Below are 23,691 nucleotides of genomic sequence, written 5' to 3'. Positions count from 1 at the left end.
TTACAGCTTCAGAAGAGTGATGGCCTTTTTGACCATGCTGGAATGTGTCCCCACTGCTTGTTCCCATAAAATATCATTGTAGTGTTCTCGGGAACTACTTGGATGACTTTCCCATGTAGGTGATGAGGAAAAGACTTAAGAGCAACAAATTGGGCTTTCAACTTTAGAATGCTGATGTGGAGTATTTTCTCCTAGAAACCCCAGTGACAGTTATTTGTCAAATTCTTGCAATTAGCCCCCCAACCAGATCGGAGAAGTCAGAGGTGACTGGCTGACTGAATTGGGCAGTTGAATGCAACTCCTTAGACAGCATTACACTGTTGAGTTTACAACATGATGGATAGGAACACATTCCTGGCTAGTGTCAAATTTCATAAATATGCTCTCTGTATTTGGAATGATGTGTGCTTGCCAGTGCTGTAGAGGGTTCATATTTAGATGTGCATACCAAGTTACGTATGTTGCTGAAACCATAAGATCCATTAGTTTGAGGAAGAACACTGAGACATGAGCTCTCCTGCAGTATTTCGATTACTGCTATAGGGTAAGCATGTGGAATTTGAACTTCCTGATCAGAAATGAACATCTGAAGGTCTAGAATGGGTTGGAAAGTTCCATCTTTCTTTGAACCAGGAAATACCTGGAATAAAATCCATTTCTCCAGAACTCTTTGGGAACTTCCTCTATGGCATCCTACTCTATTAGTGAACTTCTGATCTTAGCAAGAATGATGTGAGGGGCAAACAGCTCTACTGAAGGTATCCTCTTTTAAATGAGATGCCAAACTAAATGTCCAGTCCAATTGTGGTCATTTAAGAGTTTGTTTACTTTAGGGGAAAAAAGTTAAGCCTGGTGCTCTGGCCAAATTCAAAATCCAATAATTACATCAAGGAAATCAAATGATCTCCTACTGTGCTGAAGTCTTGTGGTGTAAATGTTCAGCAGATTTATTTTGGCAGCTATTTTTACTGAATAGGGAGTTAGCCATCCTAATGAATAGCATCAAACAAAACTAACTTCTGCAAAACTGACTTGCAATGTCTAGACAGTTCATTTTTTAAAACAACCTCATGGATATGTAGTTAGACATGTAGCCCTAAGGATTAATCTGCTTGTTTGTATAAATATATCTTTTCTTATAAATTTGAGTATTTGATGTAATAGACTTATAGATTTATAGTAAAAATAAGTTTGGCTGTAATGCAAGAGACCTACAGGCCAAAACCCTGTATGTTAAGCTAAGGCAAAGTTAGCACATTTTGGGACCCTTACCCAGAAAAATAAAAATAGATAAAACACCCACACAGATTTCTAGAGACCTTTTGCCTAAACCAATAAAGAATGAAGGATGGCAAAGGGGATTTTTCAAAGTGGTATCCACAGATCTAACAAGTACACCACAAGTACGTACATACCTGTCATCCATACACACATACATATTAGCCTATGAGGTAAGTGTACCCTATCATTTCTGTGGGAGAAGGATGAAATCTGGGCATAAGAGGAAGGATTTCCGACCAATGCCCTATAAAAAGGCGATTGCCTCCCAAATGGCGAGATGAATCTACCCACTCCTGTCTACTCTTCATTGTTTCCACCTTCAACAATGTATCGATGCTACCCATCTACGATGGCTATTAACTATTAATAAGCCGTACTTTATTTATTTTCAAACTTTAAGTTTTAAGGGGACTAGGCTAAGCTTGGTTTCCCTATGCTTTATTTCAGTTTAAGTCTTATTAAGTTAAAGAGTAAACAGCTTTAACAGCTCTGCATTAGATTCCTCTGCTAAGAGGTGTGAAAACGGAACCGCCACAGGCATGGTCCCTTATCTTCCAACACCGGGTTATTAAAACAGAGTGTGAGTATTAACCAAAGTTTGCAGCACGTAATATTGTATCATCATATGTATCTCTTGAATAACAGTAATACAATTGTAACTCTGTAATTCTGTTTTACCATTTGCTTACTATTTCATTGATTTTAATAAAAGGTCTTTATGACTATATCTGTCTCAGTGTAAGCTTCATGGCTTACCCCCGAAGGTCCTTTTATAAACTCTGTGAAGCCTGATTCAGGACGAACTTTATCTTCTGATCAAACAAATTGGCAAGTCTAAACCCATACTAATTAATATCCATAAGTATTATTAATATTAATTAAAACCAATTAATTAAATTAAGTGGATACATTACATCAACATTACTAACACACCCCAAATCAGGCTATAGGCATGACGACAGATACTGACCAACAGAGAGTGAGCAGAAGCCACAAGTCTGTTCAGACTGGTAAATGATTCCTAAAGTAATTTTGATACAGCTAATTAACAGAATATTTTTTCTTTACTGCCAGGGTTATGGGAAAAAATCTTTAACCTTATTGTTCTTATGAAATTTTTGTGATTAGAGTCAAGGTTCTAGTATCCACATAAGCTAGAGACAAATATAAAGCAAACTCAAAACTCAAGAGTTAGATGATCCACAAAATAGCTGGAGAAAATAAGAATAATGTCTTTATATAATTTTTGGGGTAAAACATCTATTGAGAGTTTCAAATAAATATTAATCACTATATCATTACTAAAAGTGCACAAAGATTTTCTTATTTGTAAAAGCAAGCTACACAACATTTCAAGTCCAAAAAAAAAAAAATTTATGTGAAATGGAAAACCACTATTATTGGCATAAAACAGGATTTTAATATATTTAGGTATGTATTAGTAGCCACATGCAATTAGTATGCCATTTATAAGCCAACATGCAAAATGTTTTTATTCCTTAGATATTTGTAGGCCTTTTTCTACAGACTGTCCTTTTGTGTTTGTACACGCCCTAGCAGAATGAAGTCTTGGTCCCCAGCCACTATCTTAATACAAATAAACGTACATTTATTTTGCTGAAACAAATGCCAACATATCATCTAAGATATTGTGTTTCAGTAATAAAGGAAATTAATTTAATGGAGAAAAATTACAAGCCTAGATAAAGAATTAGGGTAGTGATGGGTGGAAGACACTAACAGTTACCACTCATTATAATACAGATAGTTCATTTTGGGGTACAGTCTGCCACTCTTATGTTGAGCAACATTTTATTCCACAGTTATCCCAGTTGCAATATTATTATTATTACTCAGCAAGGATCTATGCAACTGAGAGTAAGGATGGCAAAACCTGGCCCTTGGGAAAATTATTTAATCTGAGCTGTTTATATAAATTTACATTATTAGACTTATCCGTTCAGAAAACTGTGCTGTTTGGCTTCTGGAAAGATTCATGCATAATTTTTTTGTACTGCTACTGCTAAGAAGATTTTTTTTTTTTTAAACTCAGCATAAGTAATTTCTACTTAGCATTTACAGGGCTTTGCGTCTTCAAAATACTGTACAAACATTAATCCTCACAGTGCTATCAAGTTGATAGGTTTCATTCCCATTTTACTGATGAGGAAATAGGTTAGGTGATTTGCCCAAAATCATGCAGTAAGCCACGGGCATCAAAACTCATGAGTTCCTGTCTCCCAGTCCTGATCTAGCGGTCAGAGCATCACATACCCTGATGAATAGGTCATCTTAGAATGCATTTAGAGGAGACTGTAGATTCCTCATCTGGTTATCATCACTATCAAGATCTTCACAAACACTCTGTAGTGGACAATAGCCCAAAGGGCAATTGTATTAATAATTAACTTATTTCGAAATTGTATCAGTGACAGGGTTTGACTGGAATATGCAGATAAGCGCCTTCCAGGTCCGCATTGGAGAGATTGTAGTGAGAGTAGAAGTTAGTTAGTTTTCATCCTGACTTTCATCTTCATTGACCAGTCAGCCTCCTAAAATTTAAGATGGCATGGACTCCTCCTGATCTTTTTCTTATTATAAAGATGAAGTAGAAACCTTAGCACCTTTCTGGCCCAGTTACTAAATCACTCATTTTAGAAACCAGATAGTAAAGATAGCATCAACATTATCCAGAAGTTAGCGGGAACAAGCTGGGGATCAACTGTCCCAGTTCTATGAACATCAGCTTTGGCCCTGGTGTACTCAGTTCAGAGCATCATACACCAGTGTGAACAAAAAGCTGCCATATCCAAATTGTGGATATGCAGGCTGAATCTGAGCATGCGAATCATTACAGGAACTTTAAAACCAACGCCTTTACCGTGGCTTTCTGCATTAACAAATATTGATCCTCCATTTAGTTATATAGCCACAGCACGAGAACTTAAACGTGCCAAAGACTACCCAGAAATTCCCATCAGGTAGGTTATGGACAACATACAGCAACAACAGCTGAAATCATGAAAAGCACTATGGACCTGACATGTGACCACTTCATGTCTTTGGATCTGTCCAGGGAATGGCAAAGTGCCTGGAGCTCATCCATCTTTCCAAACAAGCACGTTATCACTGACCCAACAAGCCACCCTTCCAGTTTCAATCTATCATGCAGACTTTGGACCACACTGAACTGCACGCAAACAAACCATGGCAGATGCAGCTACTTGATGCACAAATGGAAAATCAAAGACTACCCTTTGTGCAACTGCAGTGAACATCCAAACCATCACACGTCGTTAATGCAGTGCCCCAAATAAGGATTCCAAGGTGAAATGGATGATATCCACGTCATAGAGAAGATCTTGAAATGGCTTATGGACTTTCAACTGTATCTATAGAATGTTGCTCTGTAGACACCATATCCATGTGGAAGAGAGAGTGTAGACCCTGAGTTCCTTCCCCTGACGCAACAAGACCCTCTGGCCTGGAAGCATTCACGACAAAGCTCCTCTTCTCCTCTCCTGAGAGGGTGGCTTGTAGATGGATAATTTCTTTACCTTTGACTTGCTCTGTTTGGCCTGCTCCATTATGACAGATAAGGAGGAACAGACACATGGAAAGAATTTAGTGCCTGGCCCATTCAGGGAGTAAAGCCCATGAATTTTTAGTCCCTCAGGGCAAAAATAAAGGTAGGGAGGAGGGAAGTATTTTGCATGCTGCTGGATCCAAATAAATAAATAAGCATTAAAAGCTAGGATTGCAACTGATGAAATACAAAGGCTAATACCTACTCTGCACTGCCATAGCATCTGCTGCAAGGGAAGGAAAGTGGCTACATCCTAGAGCCTGATCGATAAATTTGAATTCCCTCCAGTATTTGCAGAAGGCAAGGCATGGGCCAAACAACTCAGAAAGGGGGAGAAATTGAGATCTAGAAAGCCAGTGATATATTTGATATAAGACAACTTTGAACAACTTACTCTAAGCAGTTTCTCCAACACTCAACTAAAAATGACACTTCAATCAGTTTTATCTGGGTTCTCTCCCAATATTAGAATTACAGTATGATAAATCAAAGTCATTTCAATAGAACATACCTAGTAAAAATTCCTGGTTTTGTTCATGTACTTCAGCAAGTTTGCCCCTCTGGTTGTTGGATTTCCTAAAGCATATGACTATGTAGATTTGGATTGCAGTGGGGTTCATATATGTATCAACTAATATTTAAACTAATCATCACACTCATCCCCCATCCCAGTGAAGGCAAACAGCTGAAGGCAAATTTGGGAGTTTCTAGGCCAAGACATTTGATATATTGCAATTTTTAAAAATGCTCCCCATGCGAAAGGTCTGATTTTTTTAACCTTGCCAAAAATAATATTGTACAATTGTTCAAACTTTCTAGAAAAAATTTACCGTGGTTTAAACTGTTAAATAATGTATTATACGTTAGTAGCGGAAAATCCATGCTGTCACAGGTACGGGCTGTTGGGCCATCTGTACAGTCTCCCTTATACAACCAATGAAATTGTTGCATGCAAATTAACTGAAGAGCAATCTTGGGTGATTAGCTGAGTTACCTCTAATAGCACAATAGTCTAGGTCTCTTGGCATGGCATAGATACATGCCTTCTGTCACACACGTGTAATTTGTAAAGTCAAAATGGCTGGGAACTTAAAATTCAACAGCAACAGACCACAAAACCCTGTGATGATTCAACCTGGTGATATCCTGAACAAAAAGTTCTGCTTGTAGCTGTTTCCATCACTTTGCGTTGACTCAAGACATTCTAGTCTTCAGAGTGACATGCAGACAGGTGAAAATCCTAGAATCTTATTTTATAGATAAGTGTTAAATATCAGGCAGACTGGTATAGTTTGGGTTATTATTTCTTATACAGTTCACTTTAGACCAGGGATCGGCAACCTTTGGCATGCGGCTCGCCAGGGTAAGGGCTGGCTGCTGCTTCCCGCAGCCCCCATTGGCCTGGGACAGCAAACCGCGGCCAGTGGGAGCCGCGATCGGCCCAACCTGCAGACGCAGCAGGTAAACAAACCGGCCCGGCCCGCCAGGATGCTTACCCTGGCGAGCCGCATGCCAAAGGTTGCCAATCCCGGCTTTATACTGACAAGACAAGATTCCCTCCTGAAGGTGCTTACAATCTAAATACTGTGAGGGCATGCATGCAGTGTAACAGTTACTGTATTTCCATAGTCCTTCCTTATAAAGGATAAGCTCTTTAGCCCAGACAACTTAAATTCACTATTTAGGTAAAATCTAATGAATACTTACAACTATCTTAATTGCATTTTGCCTCAGTTGACCGTCTGATTTCTTGTTTCTCTTTCCCCATTAATGTAACCAAAACCCGACAAGTTTGTTTGACATGTTCTGTAGTTTGATTATTTTTCCCAGTATCAGCGTTATTATTTATTTGATGATAACCTAATTTTGCATTTATAGTCAGCCACTAATGTTCAAATGTGCTCTAGATTTGGTTGTGATGTTCCTTATTTTTGCATCTCAAACATATTTCTAAATTGCCCATTAATATCTGGAAGTCAATGTTATACATGTAGAAGTACATTTCTTATCTTAAGGAAATAGAACAAAGCTACCAATTCCTCACCATAAGGAGACTCAAATTGAGGTGGTTTATTTTAGCAGAGTGTGGTCACCTGAAATTATGGGTACCACTTTTGATTCACCTCTCCAAAGAGGAAGTCTATACAATTTATTTTACAAGTCTAAGGGAATTAGGTGCCCAAGCCCTATTGAAATTCAATGGAAACTGGGTGCTTAACTTCTTTAGATTCTTGTAAATCCCAACCTTAAGATTCAGTTTTAAATCAATACAAATCTAAGTATTGTCAATGTCTACAACAGACATTTTACAGGCTTTATTTAAAACTGTAAAAAGTACTTGCTATCTAGCTGTCCTAGAGGTCCATCTTTAATGTTCCATTAGTGTCAAACTGGCTATGCTTTATCAGCCAAAATATAGGTATTTATTTATAGCAATTTATGATTTACAAAGTGAAAAGCTATATTAATACTAAGTACTTTCAAAAAAGGAAAATGTGCATCAAACAGTAGTGACAACACCGGTAGAAAAAAGTTTTATTCTACATCTTCTAAAAAGGAGTTACATATAGAAAGTAAAAACAAAATATAAATAGTGCTTGATAGTGTCATTTAAATAAAATTGTATTCAAAATAAATTTTCAGAGGAGTCATTATGAAATGTTCAGTCTCCATGCAATCGTATCAGAACACAGTTGAGCCTCAATAATTTCCAAACTAATTTGTCTGTAAAGGGCACCGCTCACTGTTCGGTTCATACCCAATGCACTTTGCTTCTGTTCGTTTTGAAGCTCCTCTCTGAGCTGCCGCACTGCTTCCTTTTTGTCAGCCAAAGATGACACTGTAAACCTGCTCATTTTCTTGTCTGCTTCACAGCTCAATGTCAAGTTGTTTTCAACTTCACTTACTGCAGAGGAGAAAGAACTCCGAAGGGTGACCATTTCCTTTTCCAAAGCTAGTGCAAACTGGTCAGTAAGGATGTCCTTGCTTCCTAACCTCAGGGGTTTTACTTTGCAGGTTGGTGGGAGAACTCCAAGGAGGCTATGAAGGCACTGGAACAAGACAGTTTGATTTCTGTAAAATAAAACAATCATCAACACAAGGATACAATTATTTCAAAATTGGTTAGTGGAACTGTACAATGAAGCTACTTTAAGCTGACTGGGGAAATTACCTAGACATCTTATTGTGTAAATCTTTTAAGTTATATTTCCTGCAGGTGGAAAGACAAGCAAAATCTTCCCTTTGGAGCTTATGCCAACTACTGTATAGCTGAAGAATTAATGCTAAGCAGACTTGTGCAACATCAGCAAATATTCAGTGCTGAAATATATACCCACAGTTAAGAGTGCTGTGTATCATCTGTTTCTGGGAGAAGTACTGGACTGTAATTTAGGGGGTGCCCATAATGTGAAGGAGATTAATGTGTTGAGTTAGTGTGTTTCCTTATATGCTGAGCCACAAGGAAGTTACAATGTGTTTTGTGTGGACATTAAAGTATAGTAAAGAGTTGAATGGGTATTAGAATGAGAGTTAATTATAAGTATAAGGGCAAAGTGATACAGTGAAGTTAATAACTCTGATTAGAGATATAACCAGAATTCCTCAAATGTACACTTGGCACTAGTTTTCAATGAATTAATTACATGGGAAGTTTGAAGGATAACTAGCCAGTGGTTTGTTAGCCAAATCGATAAAACAATGGTGAGACACACAGTTTCTTAAAAAGACTGATATTGAATCAGTTTTCACTAGCGGATTTATTCAGAGTTCCTCAGATGAGGAAATTTTTACTCAAATAATGTTCTTTAAATTTGGTGATGATACACTGTATTCTTCATATGAAACAGAGGCTAATCCCTATTTTGAGCAAAAACTGAGCCCACTATAGTTATAAAGGCACATCAGTAATACCCTCTCTTTATTCTGCCTTTTAGACTGAATTCTTCAGGGCAGGGAATGTACCATATTTCATGTTTGAGAAGCATGTAGCATACTGCGTAGGCTACTAAGCCAAATAATACTGCTATTATTAACATAGTACTGGGCCTGATGAAAGAAGTTCTGTGGCCTACCCATTTCTCAAACAGGTAAGATCCAAACATGGATACATGCTAGTTCAACTGATCCACACTGAAAAAAAAATAACGAAGGGGCAATCGTGACTATTCAGACAAAGAGTTATACTATCATTTTAGAATTTGAGGACAGGAATTAATCAGCACGGCATACAGAATATTGAATTAAAAGTCACTTTGAGGTGTTAAGTGAAAAAATGGTTAATGATCAGATCAGCATTTGTAGATTTCTTATTTTTAATCACAGTGTTAAGGATAAGGGCAAATTTAGTTTATTTACATAAAAGTTATATTACTACCTTTTAGTGAAATTCAGGATTTTCCTGAATTGACAATCTTGCAATTCAAAATGAACTGCTATAAGCTGAAAAAAGTAGGGAACTCATGAGAGTTGCAGATATTTTCACTCTCCAAACTGCCTCATGAAGTTTGCATATAAGAAAGCCTCCAGGAAGGCTTGCAAACGGCTAAGCTTCATCCATTCGCTGAAGATCTATGGTTAGCAGTGAGAAGATTCCAACTCCTAGTGCCAAGGGAATATAGCCAGAGATCTAACTCAGAGACGTGTGTTATTTTCCAAGGGTAGTAAGCAAAGACAACCCTTAAAGTTGCTGAACATACATAATTGCACGTTCATGGAACTGTATATTTTGACATATTAAATAGCATTAGTCCTGTATATACTTTGATTTTATGTCCAGGTGTCTGGGCAGAGCACAACTGATTGCAAAAGGCAATCCAATCAGATCTACTAATAGGCATAGGATGGTAATTTAAAAACAGTTCTAAATGGCTGTCACTGCTATACTATGCTTATTACACTATGACAAAATAATTACAATGAAAAAATGATATTCTGCCTCAAACTCAAGTTATGGAGGATGGGACGTTGCACCCCATATTCTTCATAGTGATATTGCTATATGATCATAGCATAATTCTGATGTATTTTATGCAAGATAAGCCATTTGAGGTGCCATTGGAAAACTTATGATTTGCTGAATATGATTTCTTAAAATCATATGTATCATTGTATGTATGCATGTATCATTTTTGTATCTGAAGTTATAAATACTATGTATTTGTATTTCAAATGTACTTACACCTGGGTAACGCCCACTAGACAAGATGCTTTCAGTCTAGATAGCTGGTTGGGAAGGGCCTATTCAGAGCAATGAGCCATTAGGGAAAACAATAGGCCTTAGGAGAAGCTTATCTCCCACCTGGTGAGCTGTCCTGAGAACGTTAGACAGCCTATGAGTGATGGCTGCTATGACTCTATAAGGACACGTGACCAGGCCCCACGATGCTGGACTCCATCTTGGAATGTCAGTATTTTTCCACAGACTGGGCTGGGAACCAAGTTTTGGAACAAACGGTTCCCCCCATATGCAAAAGCTATATAAGGCAGGGAGTGACATCATCTGGTCTTCTTCAGTCCCCACACAAGACTACACCTAGAAACACCTGAGGAACAAAGACTGAACTGGAGGAAGTACTGGACCCAGGCTAAAAGGATTTCTAGCCTGCGAATGAAACACCTGGGCATTCCAAGCTGTGAAGCAAGTGCAACTTGCCCCTTAAGAATCTGTAGCCTGCTTGTATCATCTTTTATGGTGAGAATCTGCTAATTCATATCCAATCTAGCTAGTATATTAAGCTTAGTTTGTGTTTTTTGTTTCTTTGGTAGGTAGTCTGCTTTGATCTGTTTGCTATCCCTTATAAATCACTTAAAATCTATCTTTTGTAGTTTATTAACTTGTTTTGTTTTAATCTATATCAGTGAGCTTTGACTGGAGTGCTTGGGGAAAAATCTTTCGCTTAGTTACTACAAGTGTGCATTGTTCTCGTCACACGGAGTGAGAGGAGGACCGGGTATTAAACCCTTATACTGGCCAGATTTGACCAGGGCAGGATGGTACTGCTCTGGTGTCCCAGGCTGGGAATCTGGTGGTTAGAGAGCCTGTGTGTAACTGCAGCTGTATGAATGCTGCTGAAAGTGCAGGCTGGAGGGCTTTGCAGCTTGTCACAACAGTACAGTGAGGGAGCCCAGGCTGGTGGATCAGGGGGCTCAGTGGTACCCCAGTTCCAGGTGGCACCCCAGAGGGAACCCATCACATAGGTCTTGGTATTCCCTAAGCTTTCCAACTACTATTACCTGCAAAACAATGTTAAAGTTCCTTCAAATGGAGTTTGTAGATTCCAGTTAAAGATAGTGCCATGCAGACTTCCCAATTTATGACAAAACATATTTTCGGGGCATTCCTTGATTGGCATACACTCCATTTGTGACAGTAGCCACATGTTCACTGGAGTCAGTGTGCAGTCAGATGAGACTATCTGAAAGGAGAATTTGAGAGATATTGCAAGAATAGCAAATATATCTTCCATGATGCCTGTAAGAGAAAAAATATGAAAGGGTATTAAATCTAAGTATTTAAATATTTTACTAGTTAACAAATACTGATCAAAATGTGTTTTTCTTTCAGATTTCATCATCTCCTTTTTACTGCTATTTCAAGAAAGCTGGAACTGGGAAGTTTCAATGTTTCCATGGTCACGAATGATATCTACCTTGCTTACCTAGCAATGGTATGTCCCTCTTGCTTGATCTTACATCACAACTGTCACTCTTGGATTCTACTTCACCACAGAAGTCTACCAAAGCATCCAGCCCTCCCGAGGGAATTCCCTTCCCACCACCTTCTTACTGGGGTTCTTAGCAAGCATCCAGGTCAGTTGACAACGGGCCTCCTGGATATTAGAGAGTTGTAGGGAAAAACATCGGTTTGCCAAGAGACTTATCAATAGCCTACTGTGATATTAATCTGATTGGTGGACCTTGGCCATTGATAGAGCAGCTCCTAAACAGTCTCCTCTTCCCTGGCTTTGCCTTCAGAGAGGACAGAGAATTCCGGATTCCCTGCAGCTGATTGAGAGAGGGAGGAGAAATAACTGTATCACTAGAGAGGGAGGTCTGATTCTAAAATAGTTTTATGTATGGCTGCATTTCTGAACAGGAGTTTTTTCAATTGTTTCAGTGTCATCTGTATGAGGTAATCTCAAAATTTTTAGCTAGTTATCTCAGGAAAAATATATTTTTATACAATTGTTTATATGAAAGTTAAATATCTCATATTTAGAGGAGATAAGCAGCAAAGACTGTACCTTTAAAGATATTTTGCTCCCCCTCTCCTTCTCAGAGCAAGCTCCAAGATTTGCCATATAAACTTGTTTGTCAGCTCCTCTTGAAGAACGAATTTTAAAATTGGTGCCCCTTGTTCCTCTATTAAACAAGAATAAACTGGAGATCCCAAATTACCTTCTCTATATCATTCTCTCTTTGAATACCTCTTTCCTATCCCATCATCCTCTTATTTAATTCCTCTGAATTAAAAAACATCTCAGCCTTTTCAATTTCTACTCATGTAGAAGTCTTTCCATGCCTCTAGAGATGTCACTTGTCTCTGGGCATCTTCTATTTCTGCTACATCTTTTTTTGTGAGAAAATGACCAGAATTGAATGCATTGTTCAGGGAGAAGGCATTGATTTATAATGGGATAACCCCATTATATGTAAAACGGATATCCTAAACATTGTTTGCTTTTTGATCACCCATGTGCATTGAACAGAAAAGCGGATTACGGTTATTTTGATCCCTGCAAAGTTTAAGCAGAGCTGGTAAGAAAATTTCAGATAAAACTGTATACACTGGTTTGCCAAACCTGAAATTTCTTGCGAAAGTGAGTCAAGTTCAACAATCTTTTTATGAGTATTTGCCAAATCACAGATAGTTGCCTGGTTCCCTGCCTGCTCACCTGGCTAGCTTCTGGGGAGCTGTGCCATGCAAATCATGAATCCCAGGGTCCGTGGCTCTAAAGCAGCCCCATTATGTCAGGGTTCCCAGGATTCCTGCCGGTAGCCTGAAAGCCCTGGGGACTTCTCAGGGTTTCCAGGCTCCCTGCTGTGGAGGGATTAATTGGGGCTCTGCTCCCGGTGAAATGGCAGGGAACCTGGCAGACTGGAGAATCTTGGCTGAAGCCAGGGCTCTCAGGACTTCCAATGTTCTCTGTCATGGAGCTGGGAGCCTGGAATTAGCTCCCAGGGTTTGCAGCTTTGGGGCACTTTCCATGGCAGGGCTGCCCCAGAACAGTACACCCTGAGCAGGTCTGGGAGCCAGGCAGCTGCTGAGTGAAACTGACAACAATCTCAATTTCACGCAACAGCAGTTGGATGGGAGAGCACGTTTTATTTTGAAAACACCACACGTCAGCATTTCTGAAATGACATTTTTTCAGAATTTTCAGGTCACAAGAAGTTTTGAAAAATTTTGTTGTGTTCCAATATGGAACACAACCAAATTTCAAAGTGTCAAAATTTCTCAAACCAGAAATCCCTCAACCAGCTCTAGTTATATGAAGTTCAAATTATTCTTTCCAGGATACATTACCTTCCATTCATCATCTGCCATCAGAGTGCCAACTGACTTAGTTTTGTTAGGTCCCTTTAAAGTTCCTCTCAGTCTTTTCTAAATAAAGAATCTAAATTTTATGTTACCTCCAAATTGTGCACTGCTCTCCACCTTTTTAAGATCAATAAATATATTTAAACACTAAACCTAGTACAGAACCTGGGAGCAACTCACTTAACATTTTTCCACATTGAGAACACATTTTTCCTACTGTTTTCTGTCTCAGTAGGTTTCTAATTCATGACAGACTTTGTAATGAAATTATACATATTTTGGTAAAAATGATCACAACATGAAAAAATGAGATTATGGCTTGAAAACAAAAATGAGGATATTAAATTAACCAGCTCTTCTGACTAATGTGAACAAGGCAATGCATTACATATTTACCTGTACAATGACTATTATTTCTTAGCAAGTTTACGGAATATTTTCCACTTGAAATATCTTCCAGGCATAATGAAATTTTCCCACATAGTAAAGTCAGCTGTCTGCTTTCCTGCAGGTTGCCATCTTGATATTTTCTCCTCTTAGCATGCAGTAGTATAATACAACATATATCTCGGAAAGCCAGCAGCGGTGAAAGGCGGGTAACAGCAACAAATGTCTTTGCTCCATCTGACGGAATTTTAGAAGGTCTTCGAGGGTACTCTTTTTTCAGATCATTCTCACTATGGAAGTCCAATTTTATCCTTTTTGGTTGTGGTTCCATTTGGCATGAGGAGATAGACAATGCTGAGAAAGTCTTATTCAGTTTAACTATTTTACTCTGACACTCAATAACTGGAGAATCTGAAGTGAAGTCATGCTCCATTACCAGGGATAAGCTGACATCATTCAGTGACCTGTAAAACCCATACAACATTATTGTACTTCAAGTTCACATTTTATAGTCAGACAAATATAATCAAAGCTTTGCAAAGATGTGTACTGACATTTAATGCTTTAACATCTTGGAGATTCAAGATTTTATGCTGTCAGCCGAATTACCAAAGAACAGATGAATTGATCAAAAATCTTTAACATACTTTCAGACTAATTCATGTGATAGTGCAAAGGTGCCTGGTTAGAACTTTGAAGGTATATATTAGCATATACTTTACCCAACACAGTATGCATGGTGTTAGATTTCAAAAACACAGGCTGAGATTTTCAGAGGAGCCTACAGGAACTAGGTGTCAAATTCCCATTGGAAGTTAATAGGATCTCTGTGCTTAATTCTCTTAGATGTCACTGAATATCCCAGTCACAAGTTTGTGTAGATAAATGATTCAAGTTTTAAGTTTATTTTTAAATGTTGTTTTAAAAAGTATATTTACTTATAATGTAGTACAAAGATACCTAACATACAGAACAGCAACATTCTTTCCTTCTTTAAAATCTGTTTGAAATGTGATGTTAATTCTTCAAGTGAAGGATAGGGCCCTTCTGCTACTCCATACTTAATTTTAGAAACTTCTATGCAGTTCTGTTCAAATAGTGTGTGAATTTCAAATTAAGATTCTAAATTACTACACTATTTGACTTAATAGATATAATACAGTGCTGTGTGAAATTTGTGAAACGCTCTATTCACTTTAATATTATTATGTACTGTTCTCTCACAAGGGCCCTTAAATGATTTGAAACAATGTTTTTGTTAATTTCATTTTGTCAATCAACTAAGCTTCAAGCTATGAGTCAGGTTTAAAAGACTCATGTTTCACAGTTTTCTTTGCAGTGAGGTAAGATCTTATGCTACAATACAACATTGCAATTTTGCTCAAAAGAAGGGGAAATGTTTTTAGGCATAGGTATCACTAGTTAAATATTCTGTGGTCCCATTAAAAACAATTACTATGTTAAATACAGAATTACTACCATCAGAGCTAAAAATTAAAACTTAAAAGTGAAGATAACCTCTTCCCCCAGTGGCTCTTAGAGATGAAGTCAAGTTTTTATTTATAAAGCTATAGCAATCTGGCAGTTGAGAGAGACCATACCTATAGCTCAGGCACAGTGGCTAAAGGGCTTAGCGAGTCAGTTCGCTCACAGTCATGGGACAGATTTTCAATGGCACCCTCCTAAAGCGTAACTTTTCCAACTTCTACTACATTGCTTGTGGGAATATACATAGGTCAAAAGGTGAGAGCGCTGCCTCTAACAAGCAATATATGTTCCTGTGTCAAGTTCATGGGTTTCAAGTATTTACTTTAAACCAAATTTTCAAATTAAATACAGGTCTGTCGCATCTTACGTGCATTTAACATACGCAATTTCAGCTTTACGCGGTCGGCAAAAGAGAAAAATAACAATTTTAATACTGTACCTGTAGTGCAGGCGATTACGCCCGCCATTCAACTCAATGTAATTTTGACTATACGCGGTTTTCACTTTACGCGCTAACCGTGGAACGGCACCCCCGTGTAAGATGAGACTCGCCTGTATTTGCTAATTATATTTTTCTAGAGTGTAAGTGATATTAGTGAACACCCTCTAGGGATGGAAAATGTTCAACTAACTATGAAAATCAAGATACATAACAGAATAAACTAGCCATTTTAAAGAAAGTTAGTTTTATTTAATTTATTTATACATACACACAGGAAGCGCTACAAATTTATTTATACCGGATTTAAATCATGTGGGATTGCCAAATTTTTATTTGACTTCACACCAAACTAACATAATTCAATTTAAAAGACTAACACTGGAGTATCTGGATGCATGTCACATGGCCAGATGTTACAAATGTTAGGGTCAACACAAAGTCTGCAATGTTTTCTACTGTACTTTTCTCTTAAGATGACATGGACTCTTGCCAAGAATGGAAATAGAAAAACATTTTTAGATTTATTGAAGGAACTATGCTAAGGCAGCAGTAAGGGTACAGTGAAAAATAAATCCAGAAATGCAAAAGTTAAGGAACTTTTAGCACTGATGTAGCCACATTGCACATAGGTAGTGTATTACGTTCAGTTTTCTTGCTTCCTGTGTAGTTTAAAATTTCTTTAAGTTTATAATGGCTCTTTTACAGTTAAAGTGCGGCTTGTGGAGCTCCCTACGTCCCCTCCTCCCCTCCCTATTCTCCATCTACTCGGGGGTAGATCAGGGCTTCTGCCCTGCGGCAGGGTGGTGGGACTAGAGGTTCTGCCAGAGACAACTGGGGCCTTCTAGTGGAGGGGCACAATCTAAAGGTTCGTTCCCCCTTCCCCACCCAACAGCTTGACTCACACCCCTCAGACATGCTTCCCCCCTTACTCTCAGCGGCCCCTCCCTGCAGCTTCCAGATGTTAGCTCTTCAGGGAGAGGCAGCAGCAAAAGCAGTGGCTCTCCCTGCAGCTCCCAGCTCTTTGCCACTGCCTCGCCCTATGTCTATAGCTCCCAGCTTGCCAGCTCCAGCAACTGCCGTGCAGGGAGTGGGCCTGGCGCCACCATGTGACTGAGCAGGGCCAGCAAACTCTGGCAAAAATCGGGGGACCCTACGTGTCTCCTTCAATGTATCACCTTTGGCTTCTGCCCAATGGGGAGGAGGGTCTTGGGGCTTCAGCCCCACGGGGCATGCCTGCCAGGGCTAGGGGGCTTCAGCAGGAACGGGGCTGAAATCCTGAGTCTGGGCAAACGTCTCCCGCACAGTTGAAGCCCCAAGATCGCCCTCCCTGCAGGGCTGAAGTTCCGAGACCCTCCCACCCTGCAGGACTGAAGCTTTGAACCCCAGCAGGCGCGTCCCGGCTCTAGAACTTCTGAAAATTGTCATATGCGGCCTAAAGAACAAGTAACCCCTGGCCACCCCTGGTTTATAACATAAAATATAGATTTCTAAAGCACAGAAAGTTACTAGTCAAATTTTTAACTTAACTTAACTTTAAGTCACCTTCAACTTTGTAACTGCAGGATCCAACTTATAGACTAAGATATTAGAATGTATTTACTTACAAGTTAGGTGATTCTGTTATTTTTACTCCAATTACCAAACTGTCATCCACCACACGTTGCCATAATTTCTCTATGAGATATTCTGGGACCTCAGATGTCAATGTTTCCTTTTTATCAAGAGGATGAAGATTTTCTGTATCATCCCAGAGCGAAACAAGACCTTCCTTACAGAAAAATATATCTGTTTAAATAACTGAAGTGCATACAGTATAATTCTTTACTGCAGTACTTAAGTGTTTTTACTTTCCAGATTACCAAAAAGTATTCACCTGGTCATGAGGACAAAACAGAAACTTACCTGGAATGTGTTATACCTGAAGTATTAATGGAAATCTACAGAAACTAATTCTATCCTCTACAATAAATGTAAGATGTGTTTATCTACCCCTGCTTTGCCATGAACTCCTCATATGCATTAAGAAACTCAAAATTCATCCTTCCATTGTGAAACTGATTATATATTACAACAACCCTGGACAGTCCCATAACTGGCTTGAACAGGGTTATGTGATCAAAAGTTGTCTTGCACTATTGCCCTCTTAATAGCTTTTGGTACCTAAAACTATTAATTAGCTAGACATTGACTGAAAAGTGAGTCTTGAGATGCCCTAAAATAGAGATGCTCCAGTACAAGTTAATTCAATATGCCGCATAACTAGGGCAATATATTAAAGAGTCAGTTTCCTTAAGTCTGTCACCTTTTCAAACCACAACTGAAAAGTCAGTTTTCTACTATATACCCATCTCCAGTTAAAATAGATCATATTTCATGTTGACAAAAAATATAGAAACCATAACAACACAATCTATTTTACCTCTTCTGCAGTTGGTAAGATATGCTCTCGCTCTTGGACAAGATCTATTAATGCGCAGCAAGATTCAAAAAGAACCTTCTCCTTGAGCCGTAAATGCTGCTGTAGTTCCCGAACAGAAGTGTAACCAGCCTGTGGGGTATAAAAAGGATGGCGATTAGACTTAAGTCAGCAAAGTATAAGTGGAAGTGTCTTAGGGCCTTTCAGCTTTACATTCCACTCTAGACATTTAAGTCAAGATTTTAAAAAATAGGGTGCCTGAAGTTAGGCACTGAAATTCATGTTTTGAAAATCAGGCCACTTTGTTGACAAAAGAAACTTAAGTGCCTAACATTACGCACTTTTTTTTAAAGTATCTTGGCTTTAAGATAGTCTTCTGGATCCTCAAAAAAAAAAAAAAAAATCACAGACCCACACAAATAGTCATCTTTTCTGGATTCACTTTTCCTATCTAAATAGAAAGTTCTTTTTACCTATGTTGGTAGGGATTATTGGCTGAACAAAGACCTTACACTTAACTTGATATCATGTTAAATACAGAGAAATGCTAACTTCTGAATGCCCCATCTGATCAATTTCAAAATTGCCTGGAGTGTTCTAGGCAGAAATTGGCAGACATCTATTATTTTGGTGAAAACTAGAAAGGGAGGAGAGAAGAGAAGGGGAACCAAAGGACCCATTAAGTCCCTTGCATCTAGTTAGTAGACTTAGCTGTTTCAACCACCTCTTTAATCGTCTATGAGTCCAAAAAAAAGTTGATGGCAGCTATTCAGTCTTCTGGCTGAATCTCAGCTCTGCCCATCGTCCCATTAGAGTTTGAGGACATCCTGAATGCACTTATCTCCGGGACAGGAATAAAATGAGTAAGAACGGAGGAAGAATAAAGGGTCATGGAGCACACAGAGGCGGGAGAGTCAATGGAGGAATGCATGGAATGTATGGTCTATGCAGGAGCTCAGTCTGAAGAAGCAATAAAGAGTGTGATCCTCCGGTAATCTAATTTAAACTGTAAGGATGATAAATTATTGAACCCTAATTTGCATCTTCTATGTTTTTTCTCCAGAAATCTTGGCACAGAAGTCTGGAATGTGCTCTGCCTCACGACAAAGCAGCACTATTCAAGTATTTGTTTAATAAACTTTTTGCTGGGTCTTCACCTCGGTCTTGCTTTCTAGAAGAACATCAAGAGAATTTTAGAAAAGGTTCAGGACACAGCTATCTTTTCAAAAGGATAAGGTGTGACAATATAAAAGTAGGGGTTCATTCACTCAGTTGTTTCTGCAGGCCAAACTCCATGCACACCGCCCCGCTCTTGCTCCTAAGCTCCCTGTTTGGAACCCTCACATCCCTTTCTATTTCAGGAACTCACTGCAAACCCTTCACCATCCTCATGCCAAGGGCTCCATGTGTCCATTTCTCATTCCCCCAAAGACTCTCTGACTCCTCCATTCTAGGTGCTGTGTGCACCTGCATTCCCCAGTTTCCCTCCATTTCCCCCTTCCACTCCATACCAGGGTTCACCCCCCATTTTTCCCTCTTGCTAGGGTCCCTGTGGGCACTTCTTTTCGCCCACCATTATTTCTCCTTTTTCTATCTGGGAGATATGTCATTTAGGATATCAACATGTCAAACTGTTTTGGGACAATGGGCAGAGGTGAGATAGTAACTTTCCAGCAAACATATCCCTAATTGGTGCTATCAACCAATTACAGTAAAAGCTGTGTTATCCGGCACTTTATCAGCCAGAAAGCTCTATTAACTGGCATTTCTGATATCTCCCAATACAGATTTTCAATCTAGTAACTGGGACTAGTATACTGCCCAGGAGGTTATGCAATTGCACATTCTGCACTCTGTTTTTATGCAAAAGAGGCAGAAGACAAGTGAGCAAGCTGGTATCAGGGATTTATTCAAAAAAGCAGTTTCCAGGGTGTGTCATAGGATCATTACAGATTCAGCCCAATCTCCTACACCTTCTACATCTACAATGATAATTGATGTTGATCATGATGACCCTGAGGCACTGCAAGATCCTGAAGTGCCTTCTGAATCATCAAAGAAAGATTAAATTATGTTCAGAATCGTTTTAGTGTTAAACATTTTTTGTGATCTGGGTGTACGCCATGCGCTGTCCATAGTGATATGTAGTGTCATAAGATAACCCTACTGTATAGAAAACTTTACCTGTATTCACCTAAGTGCTTCAAGAAACCAACTACTCTGCAGTGCTGTACTGCTACTGGATTGGTGAGTACCTGTACACTATTTTATACCTTATTCATTTTCATAATTATTTGAAAATTGGTATTCCATTGGTAAGTATAATTAACTGGAATTTTTACTAACCGGCATGCCCCTCCTCGCCCCATACCCCAAACATGCCGGATAACAAAGCTTTTACTGTAATTTGATCTATAGACAATTGCAGAGATGCTTTTTTTTTTTTAATAGGAATTAGTCTTGCCTGTTTCACATAGGTCATTTCCCTCTAGCGTAAATGAAGCCCTGGGACTTTTCTGGAAAAAATGTTGCATTTCACGACAGTCAATGAAATCTACACTTGAGCAAGAGATAAAGTTGCCAATTAAGTTATATAAAATAATAATCAGCAGGAGGATGGAAATTTTACAAACCCAGGGTTCTCTATCTAGATTGCAGATCTATGAAGATCAAAAAGCACTCAAAAGGAAAATTTTCCAGTATAAAGAATCTTACATGGGAGGAGTCAACGGGTCCATGAGGCCCAAAGCAAAGATTATTGCCTTCGAGAAAGTAGGAGAGACAGGAAAGAGGCACCTATAAAACTTCAGTGGTCGGACAGGAAGGTACTGACCTATAAAGCTTCAAGGGTCCAGGCTACTTTTGGGGCTTATGCAAAGATTACCCTTTGAATATATTTTTCTATAAGCATTTTTTTCCTGTAGTCAGCTCTCACCCAAACCACTACCTAGACTAGAAATGGGGAAAATAAAGCCCTGCATCATCAAAGGTTGATGAAGCATATGTTGCATCTACATACTGCTTATATCACATTATGAGTACAATGTGGTCCTGAGCATCTAAGTACTACTACACATACAACAAAAGAAATAAATCACAGCGCAGACTGCTTCATTATCCCTACCAATGGCTTCATATATGTTGAGCAGGGCTTATATTAGCAGAAAACTACAGAACACAACATAATTGATCCTTTGGGGGCAGATGAGCAAACAATTACCTAAAAATACTCCTTACAATCTCAGAAGATTACAGAACCACTCCAGGAGTGTATCTTAGCTTGAAAAGTTAACAGGTAGAACAAATACTTGTGATAATTCTCATAAATTAAGCATGGATATAAGTACTCATACCACAGTGATGGGGTCATATAATAACCAAGAACAGTAAGGTAGTCTTATGTTATAATGAGATCATCAAATAATTCTACAGATTCTGAGCCATATCTATCACAGAGCCACACTGAAAGAATTGGGGGGAAGGGGATAATCAAGAAAGTCTGAGGACTCCAGGCACACCAAATTTTCTTCACCATAACATTACTGGAGCTTATGAAAGAGGAATAAGATGGTGGCTATAAGGTTTCAACAGAAACCTGAGGAGATAAAACTGAAGAAACTGGATGTGTTCTGGACTTTGGAAAATTACCCTTCATGCTTGCATTATTTTTCTTAGTCAATCCTGTTTAGGATTACTTTTGCTTACTTGTTTCGCAAGCCTAACCCCACAAATCAGCTCCTGACACATGGGAAAATATCACCAAGAGGTTAAGTGTCTCGTCCATGGTCAGAGACCAAGTCAGAATGAAAAACAGAATGAGGACCCAAATCACTTGACTGCTAGGCGTGTGCAAAACCTACGAGACCACTGTGCCCTCCTTTCTCTCAAGGCAAACCATCACTCTTTAGAGAGCCTATGGCCTTGGCTACACTTGCAGATGTACAGCGCTGTGAGTTAAACCTGACTTTGTGCAGCTGAGTAGGGAAAGCGCTGCAGTCTGTCCACACTGACAGCTGCCCAGCGCACTGTCGTGGCCACATTTGCGGCAATTGCAGTGCTATTGGGAGCAGAGCATTATGGGCAGCTATCCCACAGAGCACCTTTTCCCATTCTGGCGCCGTGGGTTGTGGGAAGGGGGCGTGGGTTCAGGGGATTCTGGGTCCTGTCCCAATGCCCCGTGATGCATCGCTTCGCATTCCAAAAATCCCTTTGTTTCCATCCACCTTTGGCGCCATCTTTCAACGTTTTCTGTGCAGCGCGATCTGTCTGCGGGAAATGGAGTCCGAACTGCTGAGGCGTATGCTGACTATTCTTGCCAGCACGTCACATTTGGCTGTCGAACTATTCCTTAAGATCCAAAGAGACAGTGAGAGCGAGGGTGAGGAGTCCAACGATGCTATCGAGCCGCGTAACGTGTATGACACGAAATTGCTTGTGGCATTCATGGACATGCTCAGCACCGTGGAACGCCGCTTTTGGGCTCGGGAAACAAGCACCGAGTGGTGGGATCACATAATCATGGAAGTCTGGGATGACGAGCAGTGGCTGCAGAACTTTTGGATGAGAAAAGCCACTTTCATGGGACTGTGTGAGGAGCTTGCCCCCACCCTGCGGCACAAGGACACGAGATTGAGAGCTGCCCTGCCAGTGGAGAAGCGGGTGGCTATTGCAATCTGGAAGCTGGCAACTCCAGACAGCTACCGGTCGGTTGCAAACCAGTATGGAGTGGGAAAATCGACCGTTGGAATCGTGTTGATGCAAGTTTGCAAGGCCATTAATCGCATCCTACTCAGAAGAACCGTGACTCTAGGTAAAGTGCAGGAAATAGTGGATGGCTTTGCACAAATGGGGTTCCCTAACTGTGGAGGGGCGATAGATGGGACGCACATTCCTATTCTGGCACCACCCCACCTAGGATCTGAGTAAGTTAATTGGAAGGGGTATTTCTCTATGGTTCTCCAGGCGCTTGTGGATGACCGTGGGCGTTTCATTGACATTAACACAGGCTGGCCCGGAAAGGTGCATGACGCACACATCTTTCGGAACAGGAAGATGCAGGCCGGGACTTTTTTCCCCAGAGTGGAAGATCACGGTAGGGGAAGTTGAAATGCCCATTGTGATCCTTGGAGATCCCGCTTACCGTTAATGCCGTGGCTCATGAAACCCTACACAGAGAGCCTTGACAACAGCAAGGAATGGTTCAACTTCAGGCTGAGCTGGTGCCGAATGACTGTCGAGTGTGCCTTTGGCTGTTTAAAGGCCCGCTGGCGATCTCTGTATGGGAAGCTGGACTTGGCCGAAAACAGCATCCCCGCGATTATATCTGTGTGCTGTGCTCTCCATAATATTTGTGAAGGGAAGGGTGAAAGCTTCACTCAGGTATGGACCTCTGAGGTTCAACATCTGGAGGCTGAATTTGCACAGCCAGAGAGCAGGGCTATTACAGGGGCCCAGCATGGGGCTGCAAGGATTAAGGATGCCTTGAGGGAGCAATTTGAGGCTGAAAACCAGCAGTGATATCTGGTGCCCTGCACGGGAGTGAAGTGCAG

At 39.8% G+C, this 23,691-nt stretch overlaps 1 protein-coding gene across 4 annotated transcripts in view; it reads right to left on the bottom strand.

The window, feature by feature from the left end:
* Positions 1–7,385: 7,385 nt before the first annotated feature.
* The window catches only part of FANCB (FA complementation group B), a 29,108-nt gene continuing 12,802 nt past the window's right edge, over positions 7,386–23,691 (bottom strand). For all 4 annotated transcript variants that reach the window (XM_034756559.1, XM_034756583.1, XM_034756566.1 and 1 more), the window contains 5 exons: positions 18,146–18,274; positions 17,331–17,494; positions 13,806–14,260; positions 11,102–11,339; positions 7,386–7,939 (listed from right to left, as the gene is read on the bottom strand). In XM_034756559.1, coding sequence (XP_034612450.1) covers positions 7,519–7,939; positions 11,102–11,339; positions 13,806–14,260; positions 17,331–17,494; positions 18,146–18,274 — 1,407 coding nt within the window. In that variant the 3' untranslated portion in view covers positions 7,386–7,518. The remainder of the gene's footprint in view (positions 7,940–11,101; positions 11,340–13,805; positions 14,261–17,330; positions 17,495–18,145; positions 18,275–23,691) is intronic.

The sequence above is a fragment of the Trachemys scripta genome, chromosome 1 (assembly GCF_013100865.1).
Source record: "Trachemys scripta elegans isolate TJP31775 chromosome 1, CAS_Tse_1.0, whole genome shotgun sequence".
NCBI lineage: Eukaryota > Metazoa > Chordata > Testudines > Emydidae > Trachemys > Trachemys scripta.
The sequence above is the reverse complement of the archived record's forward strand: the minus strand, read 5'-3'. Positions and strand labels throughout refer to the sequence as shown.